This window comes from Haliotis cracherodii, unplaced genomic scaffold (assembly GCF_022045235.1).
Source record: "Haliotis cracherodii isolate W230 unplaced genomic scaffold, xgHalCrac1.p SCAF_7, whole genome shotgun sequence".
NCBI classification, from domain to species: Eukaryota; Metazoa; Mollusca; class Gastropoda; order Lepetellida; family Haliotidae; genus Haliotis; species Haliotis cracherodii.
Window position 1 is genome coordinate 24,759,828 of NW_027266330.1, and position 19,810 is coordinate 24,779,637.

The window sequence follows — 19,810 nt, forward strand, 5'->3', positions numbered from 1 at the left end:
CATACATAAACTTAACTTCCCGTGAAGAACAGAGTCATCAGCAACACATGCTTGTAAGAGACAACTAACGGGATCAGGTGGTCAGTCTCTCAAACTTTGTTGATGCATGTCATCGTATTCCAATTGTGTAGATGGATGCTCAAAATATCATTCACTGGATTGTCTGGTCCAAACTCGATTACTGACAAAATCGCCATCATATTGCCGAGTGCAGCGTTAAACAACAAACAAACAACAAACATGATGAAATGATATATCAGGTATCTATGTTTTAATTGCTATTTAATATTTTTGTAGCTACAATGAAATCCCGTTATAGTTTTTGAACATTCAACGTAATAGTTTTGCTGAATGACACCTCAGTATGTTATGTGGTTTATAAGCCGGCACCATTGTGAACAAAATGTCATCTTCAGTTGTTGAACCATAGCGTTAATCACTGTTTGATTGTCCACTGCTCTCAGTGGTGTATTCTGTACTGTACACGTTTTATTACTGATACCCAAGGGGATTCTAAAGAACAACCCTTACAACCTGTTTTGTTTTCTTTCCTACCATGACACACCGAAGACCCAATTTTCCCCTTAGCCGGATACAATGTGTAAAGTCCATATTTGGTGCCCCCTTGGGAACCCATGGAAGATAAGAATGTGTCCTCATCACCCCATTGCTGGTTGTAAAAGACGACCGAATTCGGCAACCTGTTTAGAATCGAAACTGTGATACTCTAGTTATTATACTGTCCATCGCTGACAGGTTTTATTCCGTATAAATATTTATTATGTCTAAGTTCTCGTCACGATATGGCTGAAATATTGCCAATGTGACGTTAAATTCTAACTCACTCACTCACCATATTTGGTGTCCTCCGCCGTGCTATTGCTGGAATTTTGCTAAAATGCGGCAAAAACCTTACACACTCGCATAGTCACTTCCACCATGAAACCGTCGTATATAGGAAATTACTAAAGGTATAAACTACACGTACGTATGATATTAACTGTTATGTGTAAGAGTGATCTAAACTTCTCACAACATCATTCAAATCTAGCTTCAAAGTCACTGTTTGTATTGGAATACATGGCACTGTTTACATATGCATATATATTGTTGTGTTAATGGATCTACACCCAGCTAGTTTTGTTTTTCTTTCCTACCGTGACACGCCAAAGTCCCGGATCGTTCCCAGCTGCATTGGTACAATGTGTGAAGTCCACATTTGATGTCCCCCGCTGTGATATTGCTGGAATATTGTTGAAAAGTGGCGTAAAACCATACTCACTCACTCACCCCTAGCAATAAAACAGTCGTTATATATTACTAAAAGTATAAATTACACATCCGTACACAACTGTTACGTGTATCTAAACTGCACATACATCGTTCAAATCAAGGTTCAAAGTCACTTTTTTCTATAGGTATACATGACTCACTTTATACATATTATTGTGTACAGACACACATGAAACTGTCCACATATGCATGAATATCGTTGTGTTTGATCGTATAGAGATGTACACCCAGCATGTCACAGATGCAATGTATATCGTTGTGTTTGATCGTATAGAGATGTACACCCAACTGGTCACAGATGCAATGGTGGAAGTCTCATTCCCTTTAGAAATCATCCCCTGATGATGTTTTCGTTTTCAGGAAAAATATAACGATAAATCCTGAAAAGAAAAGGGGCGCAGTTTACGTGTCAGATACGAAGGATCTTTCTGTCTGATTAGTAGGCAATAGTTTGCAGTGTAAAAACTGTTGACTGTTTGATTGGCATTCTAGAAGTTGCTGAGAACATAAGATAACAACTTAATGCATAACAACTTCTGGTATATTGCATACAGCGAGGTTTACGATGTAGATTCTCACACCCCTATCATACCAGAATGACTACACAAAGCAAGCTAGCTTGATAACGGTGTAAGAATCAACATCGAAAAGTCAATATATGCAATACACCAGAGGTTGTTAGATGATGTTCGACAGCAGTTTGAGACAAGTTTAAGTGAGTTAATCAGCGGGGTGTAAACTTTGATGTATAATGCTGTTATAGGTCATAATTTCGTATACATGGGGTTTTACTGATGTCTTACCGGCCGCGGTGAATCCAGTTGACAGAAAGAACAAGCCATGCCAGCCAATGGAATCTTTGAGGATTTGCCCAAGGAAGGCACTTGTGGCTCCAGTTATGATCTGATGAGACAGCAAGTCAAATAGTTGACATATTGGTCATCTAGGCACAACTAGAAGTATCAGATCCTGAGATCAACGTCAGATATATTACCACAGGGTAAGCAAGAGGGGTGTTTCACATTTTCACTGATGTGTGGAACCGAATTCGGGTTTACACTGTACAGCTCCAGCTTAAACCGTCTTTTAAAGAAGTGATAGTGTAGACTCTCAGTGCCAGCATAAATGTGCATCTATACAATTAATCCTTTAAGCTGATACAAAGTAACAAAATAAATACTAATGTAACATGCAGGAATTATGACTTACTGGTGTTAGAAGCACCAACGTATGATTAAGGCTTTAAGCGTGGCTAAAGGTTGCAGTCAGCAATGGTAGAGTGTTTATAATCAGAGACAGACAATTTACTCCTTTAGGCAGCTGGATAAGTCAGGTCACGTGTACCGGCATCTCACTGCAAGCATGGGGAACTGTGGATATATTTTGTCAACGAATCGATCATATTGTCTTACCTGGGATGTGAAAAGAAGCCCAAAGTTGACTCCGACATACGTGTTCCCATACATCCTGGCAATGGCAGGTGGCATGATGGCGAAGATTCCGGAGAAAGCAAAAAAGATGAGGCATACCCAGATGAAGAACATCACCCTCCCAGCATACTCACACCCCAGAAACGAGGCTATGAGGCAGGCGAAGGCAATATATATACATCGGGCTGCAATCTGGTAATAAAAGACAGCACATCAAAAAGCCATGTATAACCGATCATATATCATAATGGAAATTAACAAAGGATAATGACAAAGGAAGACTTAAGGTCATGTCATTCAAAACAAAACCAAATCAACAGTACAGGCGGTGTCTCCCTAGTTTGGATTCCTATGAAATATTGTCATTTGTAAGTCTCACTTGTAAGCCGAAGCTCACACAAAAGGTGCAGTTTCCTTCTTGATTCTGCTAAGAAGTAGCACTCATTTTATATTCCCTTTTATACATTTTCACACCTCTTTTTTGTTTTCCGATATCAAATATATTTTAATTGATTCCAGATTCACATTCTAATTATTTGAACCTTCGATTTCCTTTTACCTTTCCTCTAATGTGCTCGAGATAATAAGATAATTAGATAAATAGCCTACTCATCAAAATGGATTATTTAAGATTACATACCTTTTCCTTGACTGACACTAAATAAAGCAGGTTATATAGAGGTAATCACGCAAGTGTGTTTGGGGAGGGTAAATATCCTGCATTAGGAACAAACATTGTATTTAGCGAGCCTTGGCGATATCATATAATGTCATTCTGCAATTCTGTGCTTGAAAATCGCTTCCCCTCACTCACAAGCATTACCTAAACATTGCGAGTTTTCCTGGAATGCGCTCATTAATATTTATTACGTCACAGGGTAAGAGATGTGTCAGTCGGACAGTGACAGTAGCCAATATAGTTCCAACTAAAATCTGTTTCTCATACATGTCGAAGCAACATATATTGTTTTTACTTGCCTTTCGCGGCAATCCATCGGTCTGTCCGCTAGAGTAACTGCCTTTTGTCAAAGGGAAGCTACTCTAACCCTAGTCTATGAGACGTCACGGCCACGTTCAGACTGTTGACAGTCGGTCTGTCCTGTCATAACGTTAAGCGCAGCCAGACGTACACACAGCGACAAAACGAAACAAGTTAACAATTCAAACATATTTCGGCCAAATCCAACTATTTTTATTTGCGGAAAAGATTTCAAGCACAGATATGGCTACTGATCCCGCTTGGCTGGGCCAGGTGCCCTCGCAAAATTGTTTTGAAATTTATATCTCCAAAGTGGCCAAAACTTATAAAATGCCTTAGCTACGTCACAGTTAGACACTGATTTTCAGTATATTAGACTGTTCTTTTGATAATGATAGAATTATCCCTTTAGTTTATCCAGATTCCCGATGGTTAATTCTGACTCGATCGCCGAATGACAAGGGCGACGCCATGTTTGTTTATAATCACTGAAAGTAGTCCCTACGTGACCTTTGATATTTGCATCTCTATCCGGATATGACCCCAACGGATATCGTTTTTATCTGTTGGCTTTATCCTGCCGACCAACCTACCCATTATATGATAAGAAGTGGTATTACCTTAAAGGAGAACCGATCCATGATATATCCCCAGAATATGCTGCCCCCAGCATTGAATACTGATGACACAGACCCAACAATGGCCAGAAAGTGGTCATCATCAATGAATGTCTGTCCGTAATTCTGTATGAACATAAAAAGCGAAATTAATGATTTTATCATTTTGAATAATGTGACAATGGATGGCTATAACATCAGAATTATCAACAATTCAAGGCCGATGATTTTATAAACATTTGTTATGTAATAAATATACCTTATATTGTGATGAAACAAAAACAATCCCTTCTCCCCCAAAGAGAAATATCAGCCACAGGAGGTAGAAGTTCTTGGACTTGAGGACCTTCTGTGGTGGAACATCTTCAGCAGCAGCACTGTTCAGGAATAGTGAGTGAATTAAAATATAAGGTCAGATCGTCATCAGACAAATAAATGTGTGCAAATGTGTACAATGCTATTCTATCATGAAGAGTCTCCACGTTAATCAAATCACGCCCTCACTCCATAATTGGTACATATAAGCGATTGAGGGAAGAGCGAGGGTGGTGGGATCTATTGTCTGACACGATTCTTCTTCTTCTGAAAAGATCTTTCGATTATTTGAATAAACATTTAATTATTATAGCTATTGTTGTGAAGCCGATGTACCGCTTTAGCATATTTGCATCGACAAACAGACCCATTGTTATACATGAAAGGCCTGTAAAGTTTACAAGTAATAACATCTGTATGCATTGAGATTTTATTTGGGACATCGGCCGTGAAATGGCTGTTTTTCACTCGGTCGACCCAGACACAACTGCCGCGGTTGAATAAGTACAAAGTTATGCTATATAGTATATCAAACCACAACGGATTACATGTGTCACTTGTTTGTACTGGGACGCTACAGTATAAACCAGGTCTCCATGTAGTATATCAAAACACACTGGATTACAGGTGTCACTTGTTTCTACTGGGACGCTACAGTATAAACCAGATCGCGATGTAGTAGATCAAAACACATTGAGTTACAGGTGTCACTTCTTTGTACTTGAACGCTACAGTATAAACCAGGTCTCCATGTAGTAGATCAAAACACATTGAGTTACAGGTGTCACCTGTTTATACTTGAACGCTACAGTATAAACCAGGTCTCCATGTAGTAGATCAAAACACATTGAGTTACAGGTGTAACCTGTTTATACTTGAACGCTACAGTATAAACCAGGTCTCCATGTAGTAGATCAAAACACATTGAGTTACAGGTGTCACCTGTTTATACTTGAACGCTACAGTATAAACCAGGTCTCCATGTAGTAGATCAAAACACATTGAGTTACAGGTGTCACCTGTTTATACTTGAACGCTACAGTATAAACCAGGTCTCCATGTAGTAGATCAAAACACATTGAGTTACAGGTGTAACCTGTTTATACTTGAACGCTACAGTATAAACCAGGTCTCCATGTAGTAGATCAAAACACATTGAGTTACAGGTGTCACCTGTTTATACTTGAACGCTACAGTATAAACCAGGTCTCCATGTAGTTTATCAAAACACATTGAGTTACAGGTGTAACTTGTTTGTACTTGAACGCTACAGTATAAACCAGGTCTCCATGTAGTTTATCAAAACACAGTGGGTTACAGGTGTTACTTGTTTGTACTGGGACGCTACAGTATAAACCAGGTCTCCATGTAGTAGATCAAAACACATTGAGTTACAGGTGTCACCTGTTTATACTTGAACGCTACAGTATAAACCAGGTCTCCATGTAGTAGATCAAAACACATTGAGTTACAGGTGTCACTTGTTTGTACTTGAACGCCTATACCATGGAGATACGTTTGAAGTAGGTCTTCACACGCATAAAGATAGGTTAATTTATACCAAGGGACGACAGGTAGAAGGATTACGATCAAAGCGTGTCAGTGTTTATGGTGGCTCTGAATTGTCAATGTAATGCATTATGTGGTGAATATATTTTCACGACGTTTGAAGGCTACATTCATGGTAGCAAGATAACATAAACAGTGTAAGGTCTCAGTGACATGTGTTTCTTCTTATCAGCCAGGAAAACAGGGTATACAATCGGGTCGACATGTAGTGCAGCTAGATGGAATGTGTTCATTGCGCTGGGGTTTCGTGACCTATTACTCATTGCATAACATGTACCAGAAAAGGCAATGCATTATGCATGTGTATTCTGTTTGCAAAAAAACATATGTGCTATTAATATACAATACCCACTGTAAATAAAGTACCCCGGGATAAACATCAGCTGCAGAATGTTAGGGTCGACATACATATGTATTTACATCCCACATACACGCATTCACCGTTTTAAATGAAGAAATGAATGACACCCCAAACTGTACAAAAAGATGCTTATCCATGGGGATATTGGAACATGTTATTATAAACTGATTTCAAGAAACTTGTGATGTATGTGATTGAAAATAAATATAAAATATCAAGGCCAGAGAATAACCAGTCTCGATTATCCGCCGAACCAGATTCCATTGAGCGTAAAAGGCAAAGTAGCAGTGAAAAATATATGAAATGATCACTGAGTGAGTGAGTGAGTTGGGTTTAACACTGCTTTTGACAGTAATACAGTCATATTACAGCAGCTTTATGTGAGAGGGGAAAAAAGTGATGCAGGTCTCAGACGTTTACAACTTCGATGAAACCCACGAGCATGGGTATGGTGCTGACTATTTTAGAAACATAATTTACCAATTCTGTTGAAGCTAAAAATGGTATTTTAATTTTGAATTATGTCTGTTGAGTACAAGTTCAGAGATTCTGTTGCTTACAGGTAAAGAATAACTCACTCTATGGCTTTTGTTTGAACGGCTGCAGCTTCAGGAGAAGCTGACTTGGTCAACTCCATGTCACCAGAGAATCCTTCGTTAATGTTACCCATTTCATCAACAGTCTTGTAGCTTGTTACCCCCACCTCATCCTGAAAAAATAGATGATGTCATTTGTCATTCAACAGTCGTTTTATCTAAATATTTCACAATTAAAAGGATTGTGATTTGTTTGTTTGTTTGTTGTTTAACGCCGCACTGAGCAATTTTTCACTCTAAAGTCAGCGAGCCTGATACAATAACACCCCCTAAACGAACGCTTCCACCACTAGGCTACCCCACCGCCCCACCGTGTCACATGAACTGAAGATGATCTCCCAAAGATGACTCATGTACCGTTGTTAATGCTGATGTAATATTTCTCTGTGTGGTACCTGGCTGTCCTCGGGCGGGTCAACCAACATCAGACAGGAAAACAGCTGTACCACTGCGTATGTTCCCCCGAGCACCAGGAAGCAGTGGGGGACACGGTCCAACACCACGTCCTGAGAGAAGTAACTGTAGATGCAGAAGGTACACGCCGTAAGAAGGCCATATCAGTGTTGCAAACATTGCCTCTGTGTCTATAGGTAAAACATTTATGAGAGTCATATGCCCACCATGGCTACGTATTTAAAAAGGTGAACCATATAGGGTAAGCTGGGGGTTGGTCAGGCACATGATCCAGTATGTTATTGATAAACATTGAGGGAAATCTCAATCTTTTAAATATCCAACCTTAAAAGCAAACAACAATCTCCTAATGATGTTCGGCACTTTGTAATAATATTAATTATACTACTACTACTACTACTACTACTACTTCTGCTGCTGCTGTTGCTGCTGCTGCTGGTACGACTTCTACTATTACTACTACTGCTGCTGGGGTGGTCGGGTAAGCTTGTGGTTAAAGCGTTCGCTCGTCCCGCCGAAGACCCGGGTTCGATTCCCGACATGGGTACAATGTGTGAAGCCCATTTCTGGTGTCCTCCGCCGTGGTATTGCTGGAATATTCCTGAAAGCGGCGTAAAACCATACTCACTCACTCACTACTGCTGCTGCTACTACTACTATTGCTACTTCTTATAATAATTATTAAGACAGAAAGACTGTAGCTATCAACACATGTTTTCTTACTTCTCTCCACCGTTGATGTCATCAGGGCTGTAGTTTTCTGGGTTGACATAAGCAGTGATAACCTGGTTAAACACCAGAGCCCCAGCTCCAAACCCTGCTATGATGGAACCACTCACAAGCCCCCTCCAGTCCGGCAGCCACTGAGAACATAATACATCCAGGTGGGGTGGAATGGGGTTTAACTTAACTTATTGCACTCATGTTTATTTCATGCACATGCAGGCAGGGTAACAACAAGTCCCATCTTTTGACGTCTTTTAGTATAACGCTGCCAGGGGGTCAAACCACTGACATTCAGCTCCCCTGAAAGAGCTTAAGATGATTCGCTTTGGCCATTGGCCACCGGTGTCCCTGATATAACAAGCTGTGTAAGGAAGATATTCAGTACTGGGGGATGGTTGAGTGCTTCTTACAGTATTCATGTTTCATCATGTTGGAATGAATGCGAGAAAATTATTTCAATTACCATGATAAATCTCCGTTGTACGATTCCGACTGTATCATAAGCATGTTTTAATGAAATATAGTCACCTGGTGATAATACCAGGTGTTTGTGAACATGTGAGCGTATCCTGACCAGTGGCACACGTCACAAACACATATACAGGCAAGTCAATTGTTAACCTAAGCAAATACGGGAACACACAACTGCATGGTACAAGTCAACATAGGCATCAAAAGCATCATTTTGTACACTGATGCGTCAGATTTGGAAATGTCCTCAAAATGTAAATTTTAAAAAACTTTACCGAAGCCTTGAATGTTGTAACTCGTATGACACACTTTGAACACTTCGTAGAAAAAACGTTAGCCCCCGATTTTAGCCCAGACCTCGAAATGTAGACGCCAAAGGCTGGAGCTGCTGGAATATTGCTCAACATGAAGGGAAAGCAGACTCGGGGAAAGTTAAGTCATTACTCATGTCATACAGTCCTGTGTGTATATACGTTCCTGTCCTGATGAATCTTTATACAACGATCTACGTATGAAATAGATTAGACGGTTTCACAGGTCTCTCATTTCCCAGTTCAAACGAGAAGGCCTGTAGTGACATTTGTTGAAGCCTACGAGCACGGACAAAAAGCTGTATTATGAGGTCGGAGATAAAACAAGTGTTCCACAGCTCAAACTGACAGTAACATGTGTACAAGGCATATTTTCGGTGAACGGGTAACACACAGACAGGTCGCGTTTACGGATGGTGAGAAGCGGTCCGCAGCACAATATTTTAAGATAGAAACACTTGTCTTCAATAATGTAATTTGATCATACAGTATTTGATTTGGTCCGTAAAATATCACTGCACGTTTATCAAATCAAATATATGGATGAATACAAGACGGTACATTTTGTGATGCGTCAATGAAATAGTGAAAAATTCGTATAATATTTGACCAACCTTCATGGCGCAGCCCAATGGTATAGGATATGCTATTCCTGTCCCCATACCAAACATCACGCCGTACGTAAAGACTGTAGCTATATACGAATTCTGGATCGCGAAGTAGGACAGCATTACGCCCAGACTGCATGGATGAACGAGAGGACACATAATCATATAAATACATATTAATATTTTCACTAAGTCAAACTATTCAATGTTAAACTAAAGGTTAAATGATCGGCTGTATGTCTTACGCAGCTACACTGTATTTATACGTAATAACACCTCACATTAGTTTACAGTTCCGTGAATCTACTGACCTCATGATCCATGATCCTATGAGAGTCGTTATTCTTGGTCCTAGCTTCCTCTCAAGTAACCCTCCCCCAAACATGGTGATTCCTTGACCAATCATCATACACGCCTGTATCCATATCCCATCTACATAGCGGAGATCACTGGGGGAGGACCGTCTCCGTATGTACGATATTATATATGGGCTGAAGTTCCCTGGAATTGGAAATACATATTCAGTAGTTCAATGCAGTTAACAAATGTTCAACTCAACGATATATTCCATATGTGGAGCTTTATGGAACAGATCGCGTCCTGGTCTGTATTTGAGAGTTTGCGGTTAATGTATTTGTGTCCTGTGTTATAACATTGTTTAAGCGTATATGGAATGTGATGAGTTATATAACAAACCCAACTTTGGTATAACAGAGAAATCGAGAAGGAATGGAACAATCGGAGTGCCATGTACTACAATAACACCAGGTGCTACATGGGTGAACAGACTATGCTATCAACTTGTTTCTTGCGTGTCGTATATACAACAGTGAAAACACCAGGTGTTACATGAGTGAACAGACTATACTACCAACTTGTTCCGTTCGTGTCGTATATACAACAGTGAAAACACCAGGTGTTACATGAGTGAACAGACTATGCTATCAACTTGTTTCTTGCGTGTCGTATATACAACAGTGAAAACACCAGGTGTTACATGAGTGAACAGACTATACTACCAACTTGTTCCGTTCGTGTCGCATTTACAACGACAATGACACCAGGTGTTACATAGGTCAAAAGACTCCATACTACCAACTTGTTCCGCGCGTGTCGTATATACAACAGTGAAAACACCAGGTGTTACATGAGTGAACAGACTATACTACCAACTTGTTCCGTTCGTGTCGTATATACAACAGTGAAAACACCAGGTGTTACATGAGTGAACAGACTATGCTATCAACTTGTTTCTTGCGTGTCGTATATACAACAGTGAAAACACCAGGTGTTACATGAGTGAACAGACTATACTACCAACTTGTTCCGTTCGTGTCGTATATACAACAGTGAAAACACCAGGTGTTACATGAGTGAACAGACTATGCTATCAACTTGTTTCTTGCGTGTCGTATATACAACAGTGAAAACACCAGGTGTTACATGAGTGAACAGACTATACTACCAACTTGTTCCGTTCGTGTCGCATTTACAACGACAATGACACCAGGTGTTACATAGGTCAAAAGACTCCATACTACCAACTTGTTCCGTGCGTGTCGTATATACAACAGTGAAAACACCAGGTGTTACATGAGTGAACAGACTATACTACCAACTTGTTCCATTCGTGTCGTATATACAACAGTGAAAACACCAGGTGTTATATGGGTGAACAGACTATACTACCAACTTGTTCCGTTCGTGTCGTATATACAACAGTGAAAACACCAGGTGTTACAAGAGTAAACAGACTACACTACCAACTTGTTCCGTGCGTGTCGTATATACAACAGTGAAAACACCAGGTGTTATATGGGTGAACAGACTATACTACCAACTTGTTCCGTTCGTGTCGTATATACAACAGTGAAAACACCAGGTGTTACACGAGTGAACAGACTATACTACCAACTTGTTCCGTTCGTGTCGTATATACAACAGTGAAAACACCAGGTGTTACATGGGTGAACAGACTATACTACCAACTTGTTCCATTCGTGTCGTATATACAACAGTGAAAACACCAGGTGTTACATGGGTGAACAGACTATACTACCAACTTGTTCCGTTCGTGTCGTATATACAACAGTGAAAAAAACCAGGTGTTACATGAGTGAACAGACTATACTACCAACTTGTTCCGTTCGTGTCGTATATACAACAGTGAAAACACCAGGTATTACATGGGTGAACAGACTATACTACCAACTTGTTCCGTTCGTGTCGTATATACAACAGTGAAAACACCAGGTGTTACATGAGTGAACAGACTATACTACCAACTTGTTCCGTTCGTGTCGTATTTACAACAGTGAAAACACCAGGAGTTACATGAGTGAACAGACTATGCTACCAACTTGTTCCGTTCGTGTCGTATATACAACAGTTAAAACACCAGGTGTTACATGGGTGAACAGACTATACTACCAACTTGTTCCGTTCGTGTCGTATATACAACAGTGAAAACACCAGGCGTTATTTGAGTGAACAGATTATACTACCAACTTGTTCCGTTCGTGTCGTATATACAACAGTGAAGACACAAGGTGTTACAAGGGTGAACAAACTCTAAACTACCAACTTGTTCCGCGCGTGCGATGGATGTGTATCCCCGAATAAGTGACAATTATGTCAGCTACATGCACACGCCTGGGGCATTTATCACACTCCGTGCAAAGTAACACATGTTACCTGACGGATTTGACACTGATCTCACGACGGATTGCAAGGCATGCACGCATGAACATCTAGGTCACGGGCATTGATAACAAAAGTTATGACATTCGCAATAACAATTACATCAACACGTGTATTTTTGGACATATCAGAATATTATCTTTGTACTCACCGTATGAATAAAGTGTGCCGAGTGTGAGATGTATTAAACATCCTGCAACAATAATAACACACCCTCGAAGGTTACACTGTCTTCTCCGAACTATTGCGCCGGGAATGTTGGCTGGCTTCACAAATACGCCCTGGTTGTCTCCTCCCACGTCCGCGCTGTTCTGTTCTTGCACGTGCATCGTGTTGTCCTCGCTGACGTCCGTGTCGTTTTCTTTAATCATCTGCATGTCAGTATGGTTTATATTTTCATGTAGCACTACCTTCTTTTACCACCGAGAGTCTATCTTACCTTGTGGCAACAGAGCAACGAAACGTTGTGTTTACACTCAGCCCCGCAACACGCCGGTGTCCCGGTATAAACTCTCCCCCGTACAAATTCTCCCCCCGGAGATTTTATACCGGTACAGATTCTCCCCCGGAGAATCTGTTCTGAAATAAAATCTCCCCCGGGCGGATATGTTTCGCGCCCCCCTCAGTATAAAGTCTCCTCCCTGATTATGAGGTTTGTTGCAATGTCTTTAATTACTATAGTCTTTAAAAAGTTATCTTTAATGTAAGGAGGGTTACTTTAAAAAATAGATTATGAAATATGGTCATAATGAATTGATATTTCAGCATATTTTATTTGGTAACTGTACCTTCCATCCTAAAATAATTATAAGACATAATCATACCAAACAAATGTGAATGAAATGACTTAATGTAACAAATACATGTTCGGTTACTGTTGTAACAGAAGTCAGAAATCTTATTAATCCTCGCAAACATTCGGTTTTAACACTAACTACGTAATAACTGTCAATATATCCACGCGCGCCTCCAGCTCAGGTTGTCCGTTATACTCATTCATTCAAATATATTCCTTAATACAGGCCACGATATGAAAATGGTATCAGTGTAATATCAGTGGCTATAACGGAGTAGGATTTATTTTGACATATACACTGTATAGTGTGTTTTTGATATGTAAGTGGCGTGGTTAACACGTACACGGGGCGGTGGGTAGCCTTGTGGTTAAATCGTTGGCTCGTCACGCTAAGGACCCGGGTTCGATTACCCTCACGGGTACAATGTGTGAAGCCCCTTTTCCGGTGTTCCGGTGCCCCCCAAGTGGGATAAAACCAAACTCACACACCACAATCACAATTAACCCGTATTAACATTAAAATACAGTATTTATGTAATCCTTATTGAATGTTAATGTACCTGATGTACCTGATATTTGCATCAATGACTATTTGGATCTGTTTTTATCACTGAATTTTTCGTTACATTTATATGAAATTGAATACTGAATTCAAATAAAACAGTATGATATATATATATCATACTGTTTTATTTGAATTCAGTATATTTCATATATTATGTAACAGTAAACAGTTTATTAAATATAATCATTATCATTTCTCAAATATTCACAGAACATGTTTCAATGATTCTTCACATTCGTAGCATTTTGATAATCAACATTTGACCTGTATTTATGTGAACATAGTAATTTGACCTTTTTTGTGCACACGCGACCTCACATCGTAGAAGAACGATTTCGATGACAATCATAATTTTGGGCATCTACCAAAAATACTGTCAAAGTTTGGTTAGTATTTCTTTGTTTTAATCTGCATCAGGTAAAGTGCTACTTCCCTAGAAACATAGCTCCATTAAGTGGGTTCTACCCTTATGATCACTAAAATCAGGATCAGGGTGTCCCGCAAGGGAGTATTTTGTCTGTCGCTTTATTTAGTATAAAAATAAATAGTCTTTCAAATGTTTTAAGTGATTCAGTAAATGGATCACTTTTCGTGTATGATTTTAATGTTTCTTGTGGAAAAAATACGCATACAATAGAGAGGCAGTTACAAATCTGTCTCAATATAATTCATAGATAATTAATAGTCCCTTGAAAACGGGATCAAATTTCCTAAATCAAAAACTAATTGTATACATTTCTGCAGAAAATATAAGTCGCATAAGGACCCTGACCTTTTTTAAATGGCACCCCTATCAAAGTTATAAAGGAGGCCAAGTTCTTCGGCCTTATTTTCGATAGCCATTTAACTTTCCTTCCGCAAGTTAATTACCTTAAAGCTTAACGTCTGAATGCACTCGATTTATTCAAAGTAGTTTCTAATTATAAGTGGGGAGGGGATCAAACAATCCTCTTATACTTGTATAGATCACTGATGCGTTCAAAACTCGATTACGGCTCTATTGTCTATGGTGGAGCCTGCAAAAGTATTATTTAAAAAAACTAGCTGCTATCCATCATCAGACTTTGCTTTGGAGCCTGTTACGACGTAAATTGTAATAAAAAGGTAAATTGTAATACTTGCAGCAAATTGTAATAATTTTGACGTAAATTGTAATAACAACGTAAATTGTAATAAAATTTGACGTAAATTGTAATACGCAAATTGTAATAAAATTTGACGTAAATTGTAATAATCTCAACTTGCGGTAAAATGTAATAACTTTTTACGTAAATTGTAATAACCCTTATAAGTATAGTGTTAAAGGCGTTAATTGACTAGAACCTATCCTTGTCAGGGTTGGTACAGGGTTTATCGTACAATCGTCATTGAAGTATGGGTGTGGGGGAGGATTGAGGTCGTTATCGTACATTGTTGTATAATTATATGTATATATAAACGCATTGGAATTTCATTTCCAGTCGTCAGCAAATGCAGCATAGATTTTTCCCATGCATGGGAAAGGAGAATACTTAATACATAACATCATATACAATGTTTTTATTAATATCAAAAGAGGGGTGTGGATATTATTTACCTACAATGCATATACTATTAGATATTGTGTATTCTCGATCTCTGTGAACTTCTCACAGATAAAGAAATATTAATAAATAAATGCAAACCATGTTAACTTATGCAATATTTGTAGCAATGTATGGTTAACATATGGATCATTAATATAACATAAAATATTTCCTTTCATAGGAATAGGTAGAAGTATATTTAATGAAATAAATGAATAAATGTACCTGTCTGGATTCCTTTCATATGTCATGAAGAACTAACAACAACTTACTGACAACTTTTGCTGGGATAATAACTCCTCGCAAAAGGGGTAATAACTGCTTGCCCCAACAACAAAAACAGAATCCATCATGATAACGGCACGAAATCATAATTCAAAGCATACACAGATAATATCCGGTATCTTCGGGCATGTTTTGTTGCGTTTCAAAGAGCATCAGAATGTATAATAAATTTGTTGCAATCAATTATTGCTGAAATATATCTGTTTTGATCAAAATTGAAAGGATGGAAAATCTATAATGAAAAGGGTTTTGTCACTAACGCAAATATTCTCTTTGACCTTATACGAAGAGTATTCTAAGATCATTAAACTCGGCAATCGTTGGTGGATTGCGCCAAGCAACCTTGATACCAAATTTGGTACCTCACTTATAATGCCGTACATAATTTTCGAAACAGATAATTACGTTTTCATAAGTTATAACTAATTTGTGACATATATACGGACAAAAATTACCTCAGAAGATAATCTTCTCTGGGGGTTTAAGAGGATTAAAATAATTCCAGCTAACATCAATCACTGTAATATAATATTGAAATTATAGCATACCTTCTTAACATTCCAATGAAAAGAATATTGACTAACTACTAAACCAAATTATATTTAACTCCGATACTATGCCCTCATCAGTATACACACACACATACATACATACACACATACACGCAAACACACATATACACACCAACACACACATCCATACAAACACATACACACATATGTATGTATGTATGTATGTGTGTTTGTGTGTGTGTTTATGTATGTATGTATGTATGTGTGTGTGTGTTGGTGTGTGTGTTGGTGTGTGTGTGTGTGTGTGTGTGTGTGTGTGTGTGTGTGTGTGTGTGTGTGTGTGTGTGTGTGTGTGTGTGTGTGTGTGTGTGTGTGTGTGTGTGTGTGTGCCAGTAAATACGACCTCTATATGTCATTGATATCAGATCTATGACAGCACTTCTACATATAGTTCCAAGTGAAAGATGAGTGACACTACTTATGACACTAAAATGCTGATATGAGCAATTAAAGGTTATACAAAATGTAACAAATGAACAAAGTAAGATATTTTAAAAGATAACATAGAAACACAAACCTGTAGATATACGAATTAGAATGTAGCAAATATATTAGATAAACGTATCTTCTACGTAGATAAAAGTATGTCCAACGAAGACATAAGTATATTCTTCGTAGATAATACGTTTTTCATTTTTTATCACTAAGTTAAGACGGACAATAATCCCCTGAAAGCATAAAATCCTCTGGGGGTCTAAGAGGATTAATAAAATTACAACAAACAACAAGCCCTGTAATGAAATTACAACATACTTTGTTAAAATTCTGATGAAAAGACTAGTAACTATCTAAGTAATAAAATCATACTGTTGCGGCGATACTTGGGCCTCATCAGCATAGACACACAAACACAACATACACAAACACACACGCACACGCACATACACACAAATACATTCACACGTACACACGCACGCACGCACGCACATACACACTGACACACACACACATACATACATACATACATACATACATACATACATACATACATACATACATACATACATACATACATACATACATACAAACATACATATGTGTATGTATGTGTGTGTGTTGGTGTGTATATGTGTGTATGTGTGTATGTATGTGTGTGTGTGTGTGTGTGTATACTGATGAGGGCATAGTATCGGAGATAAATATAATTTGCTGCAAGTATTACAATTTACCTTTTTATTACAATTTACGTCGTTACAAAGCCTTTAGAACTTATACACTTGAAAGTCTATATGTAGAAGAGGTTGAACCTTCTCTTAAACGACGCCGTCTGAAATTATCTTTACAAAACATCACTAAATTAAATTCTAATCAGTCAAATCCAGCTTTTAATTGCGTCTTTAATCCTCTTTATCAAGATATTTACAATAAAACATCATCTGACTTGTTCCACCACTTGGAGTCAGAATCCAGTCTGACATATCAGCTTCTAATATTAAACTGTAAGATATAGATCCCTCTCAACTGTTTTCATCAACTCCCTGGCAAATGGTGAAGCCAGAGGTAGACCTTAAAATTTACCAAATTAAAGAAATCAGATACTAATCTACAATCAATTATGAAACACTTACGACACTTATGAATCTATATTTACTGATGGATCCAAGAATGGTGGTGCTGTTGCTAGAGCCACTGTCATTGGATCCAGAACAATATCTTCACGATTTCCAGATAACGGTTCCATATTCATAGCAGAAGCAAACGCCATTTTAACAGTACTAAAATATATCAACGAGCAATCTTAACATAAACAGTTCATTATTCTTTCAGATTCACTTTCATTAAAATATGTCATTTAAACTTCAACTTCCAATACAAATTCTTGAATTATTGAATGATCTTGCTACTGGCCAATATGACATCATCTTGTTGGTTACCCAGCCATGTTGGTATCATTGGTAACACAATGGCTGATGCTGCTGCAAACGCAGCACTCAACAGATCTGTGACACCACTTCTCATCCCGGACAGTGACTATAAGCCTGTTATAAGATGTTACATACGAGATCGGGTGCAACAGAAGTGGGTCCCCCAAGTAGGTATCAATTAATATACATGAAATTAAACCAAATATCGGTTACACCTACTTGGGCTGTCAGTCCAGATTTGAAGAGATCATTATGCAAAGATGTCATATTGGCTTCAGCAGATATACACACGAGTATTTGTTGCAAGATGAAGATCCTTCGTTTTGCATACCTGGTGATGAAAGAATCACGGTCAAGCAAGTATTGATTTTGCCATCACAAGGGATAACTATCTCAAAGTTTCATTCTTGAAGGGTCTTTAAAATAGTTCTCATTTAATCGTCGTTTTTTTAAAGGAATTTGAGTTATTACATAACTTTTGATTGCTATATTTTTTTATAATTGGTTGAATAAAATTAATAACTGAGATTGTTCGTGGTTGTATCCTCGAAGGGGGTTGAAATAGTGTACAATTATTGTCACCAACATTTTCCAATAACATATGTCCACAGAATCCAGTCAGTGCCGAGGAGATGCAGAGCCGTGATTGCTGCCCGGGGTGGTCACACGAGATACTGAGTTCAGCGCAACCGTGTGGCCTTATGTGACATGACAATGAACAGTTTTCAATGCCTATGTACAGCGACAACATGTGACAATCAAGCTCCAAACTTTCATATTTGTATCTATGATATTCTATTAAATATATCGACTTTATTAGGTACAATGAATTTACTAAAAATATAGTTTTAGATACTCTCTAACTAGTTTTTTCGTAAATCTGTGAAATTCTAGTAATTATACTGACCTTCGTTGACAGACTTTTATACAGTTTAAATATATATTGTTAATGTCAAATTTTGTCTCGTCACGATGTGGTTGTAATATTGCCTATGTGACGTTAAACTTTAACTCACTCACTTATCGTTCACCTGTCTCGTTCCTACGTTCACTCACTCTACCTACCTCGGCCCCGTATCCTGTGTGTTCCAGCCAGTGTTCGGAGCCTGTGTCCGCTGTGATGCCAGCATGGTAGTGTATCTCCCCCAGGAGGAAGGTGCAGCCCTGACGATGGAGCACGTCACTTGGGAAGGTCATTGTAGCTGTTTGTCCTGTGGATATGTAGGAGTCATGGCTGACATTGGCAGTGAAAGAGAACGTGGTATGTCCGTGTCTTGCAGTCGATATCTGTGTTCTGATACCTCTACCACGAAATAGTCCCTGGTTCGAAATAGGTCGTATTCATTTTATAATACCGCAAAACACCATTACCTTTGCTCTTCTAAAACACTAACTGATCACGGTTGAAGAAATGCATTCTACACATTCTACAGAATCTACAGAAATGATGGCGTAACCAACTGAGATGAGTACAAGTCATTTGACATCAAATATCATGCCCTCATCAGTTAATCACACTGGTGTTTTGTATGACTGGAGACACAGCTGTGACCTGTGGTCGGTGCATCTCTATGTGCATCTGTGTGTCTGAACCTAAACATTTTGGTTTCCTATTTCATTGCAAACACACGTTCAGCATGTCGATTGTGGTATGGACGTGTGGACGTATATGGCTAGGGGAAACTTATATATTCAGCTAACAACAGACTGAAAACCTACCATTGTTATATGTGAGTGACGATACACTTGCAGCCTGAGACTGACTGTATGTG

The 19,810-nt window shown here is 38.6% G+C and overlaps 1 protein-coding gene across 3 annotated transcripts; it reads right to left on the bottom strand.

Annotated features, from left to right (window-relative positions):
• Positions 1 to 262: 262 nt before the first annotated feature.
• LOC139447293 (apicoplast pyruvate carrier 1-like) lies at positions 263 to 19,808 on the bottom strand. 3 transcript variants are annotated; one of them, XM_071228584.1, is made up of 12 exons: positions 19,758 to 19,808; positions 12,542 to 12,761; positions 10,002 to 10,191; positions 9,697 to 9,823; positions 8,298 to 8,437; positions 7,556 to 7,679; positions 7,143 to 7,273; positions 4,579 to 4,696; positions 4,323 to 4,445; positions 2,706 to 2,915; positions 2,097 to 2,196; positions 263 to 1,673 (listed from the first exon to the last, which is right to left on the bottom strand). In XM_071228584.1, exons 1-12 carry the CDS (start codon positions 19,758 to 19,760, stop codon positions 1,618 to 1,620), a joined length of 1,542 nt encoding a protein of 513 aa, XP_071084685.1. In that variant the 5' UTR covers positions 19,761 to 19,808; the 3' UTR covers positions 263 to 1,617. The 3 variants fall into 3 exon arrangements, with proteins under 3 accessions (XP_071084685.1, XP_071084686.1, XP_071084684.1); XM_071228585.1 differs by lacking the exon at positions 19,758 to 19,808 and adding an exon at positions 19,104 to 19,179; XM_071228583.1 differs by lacking the exon at positions 19,758 to 19,808 and having other exon boundaries at positions 12,542 to 12,894.
• Between the last annotated feature and the right edge of the window lie 2 nt (positions 19,809 to 19,810).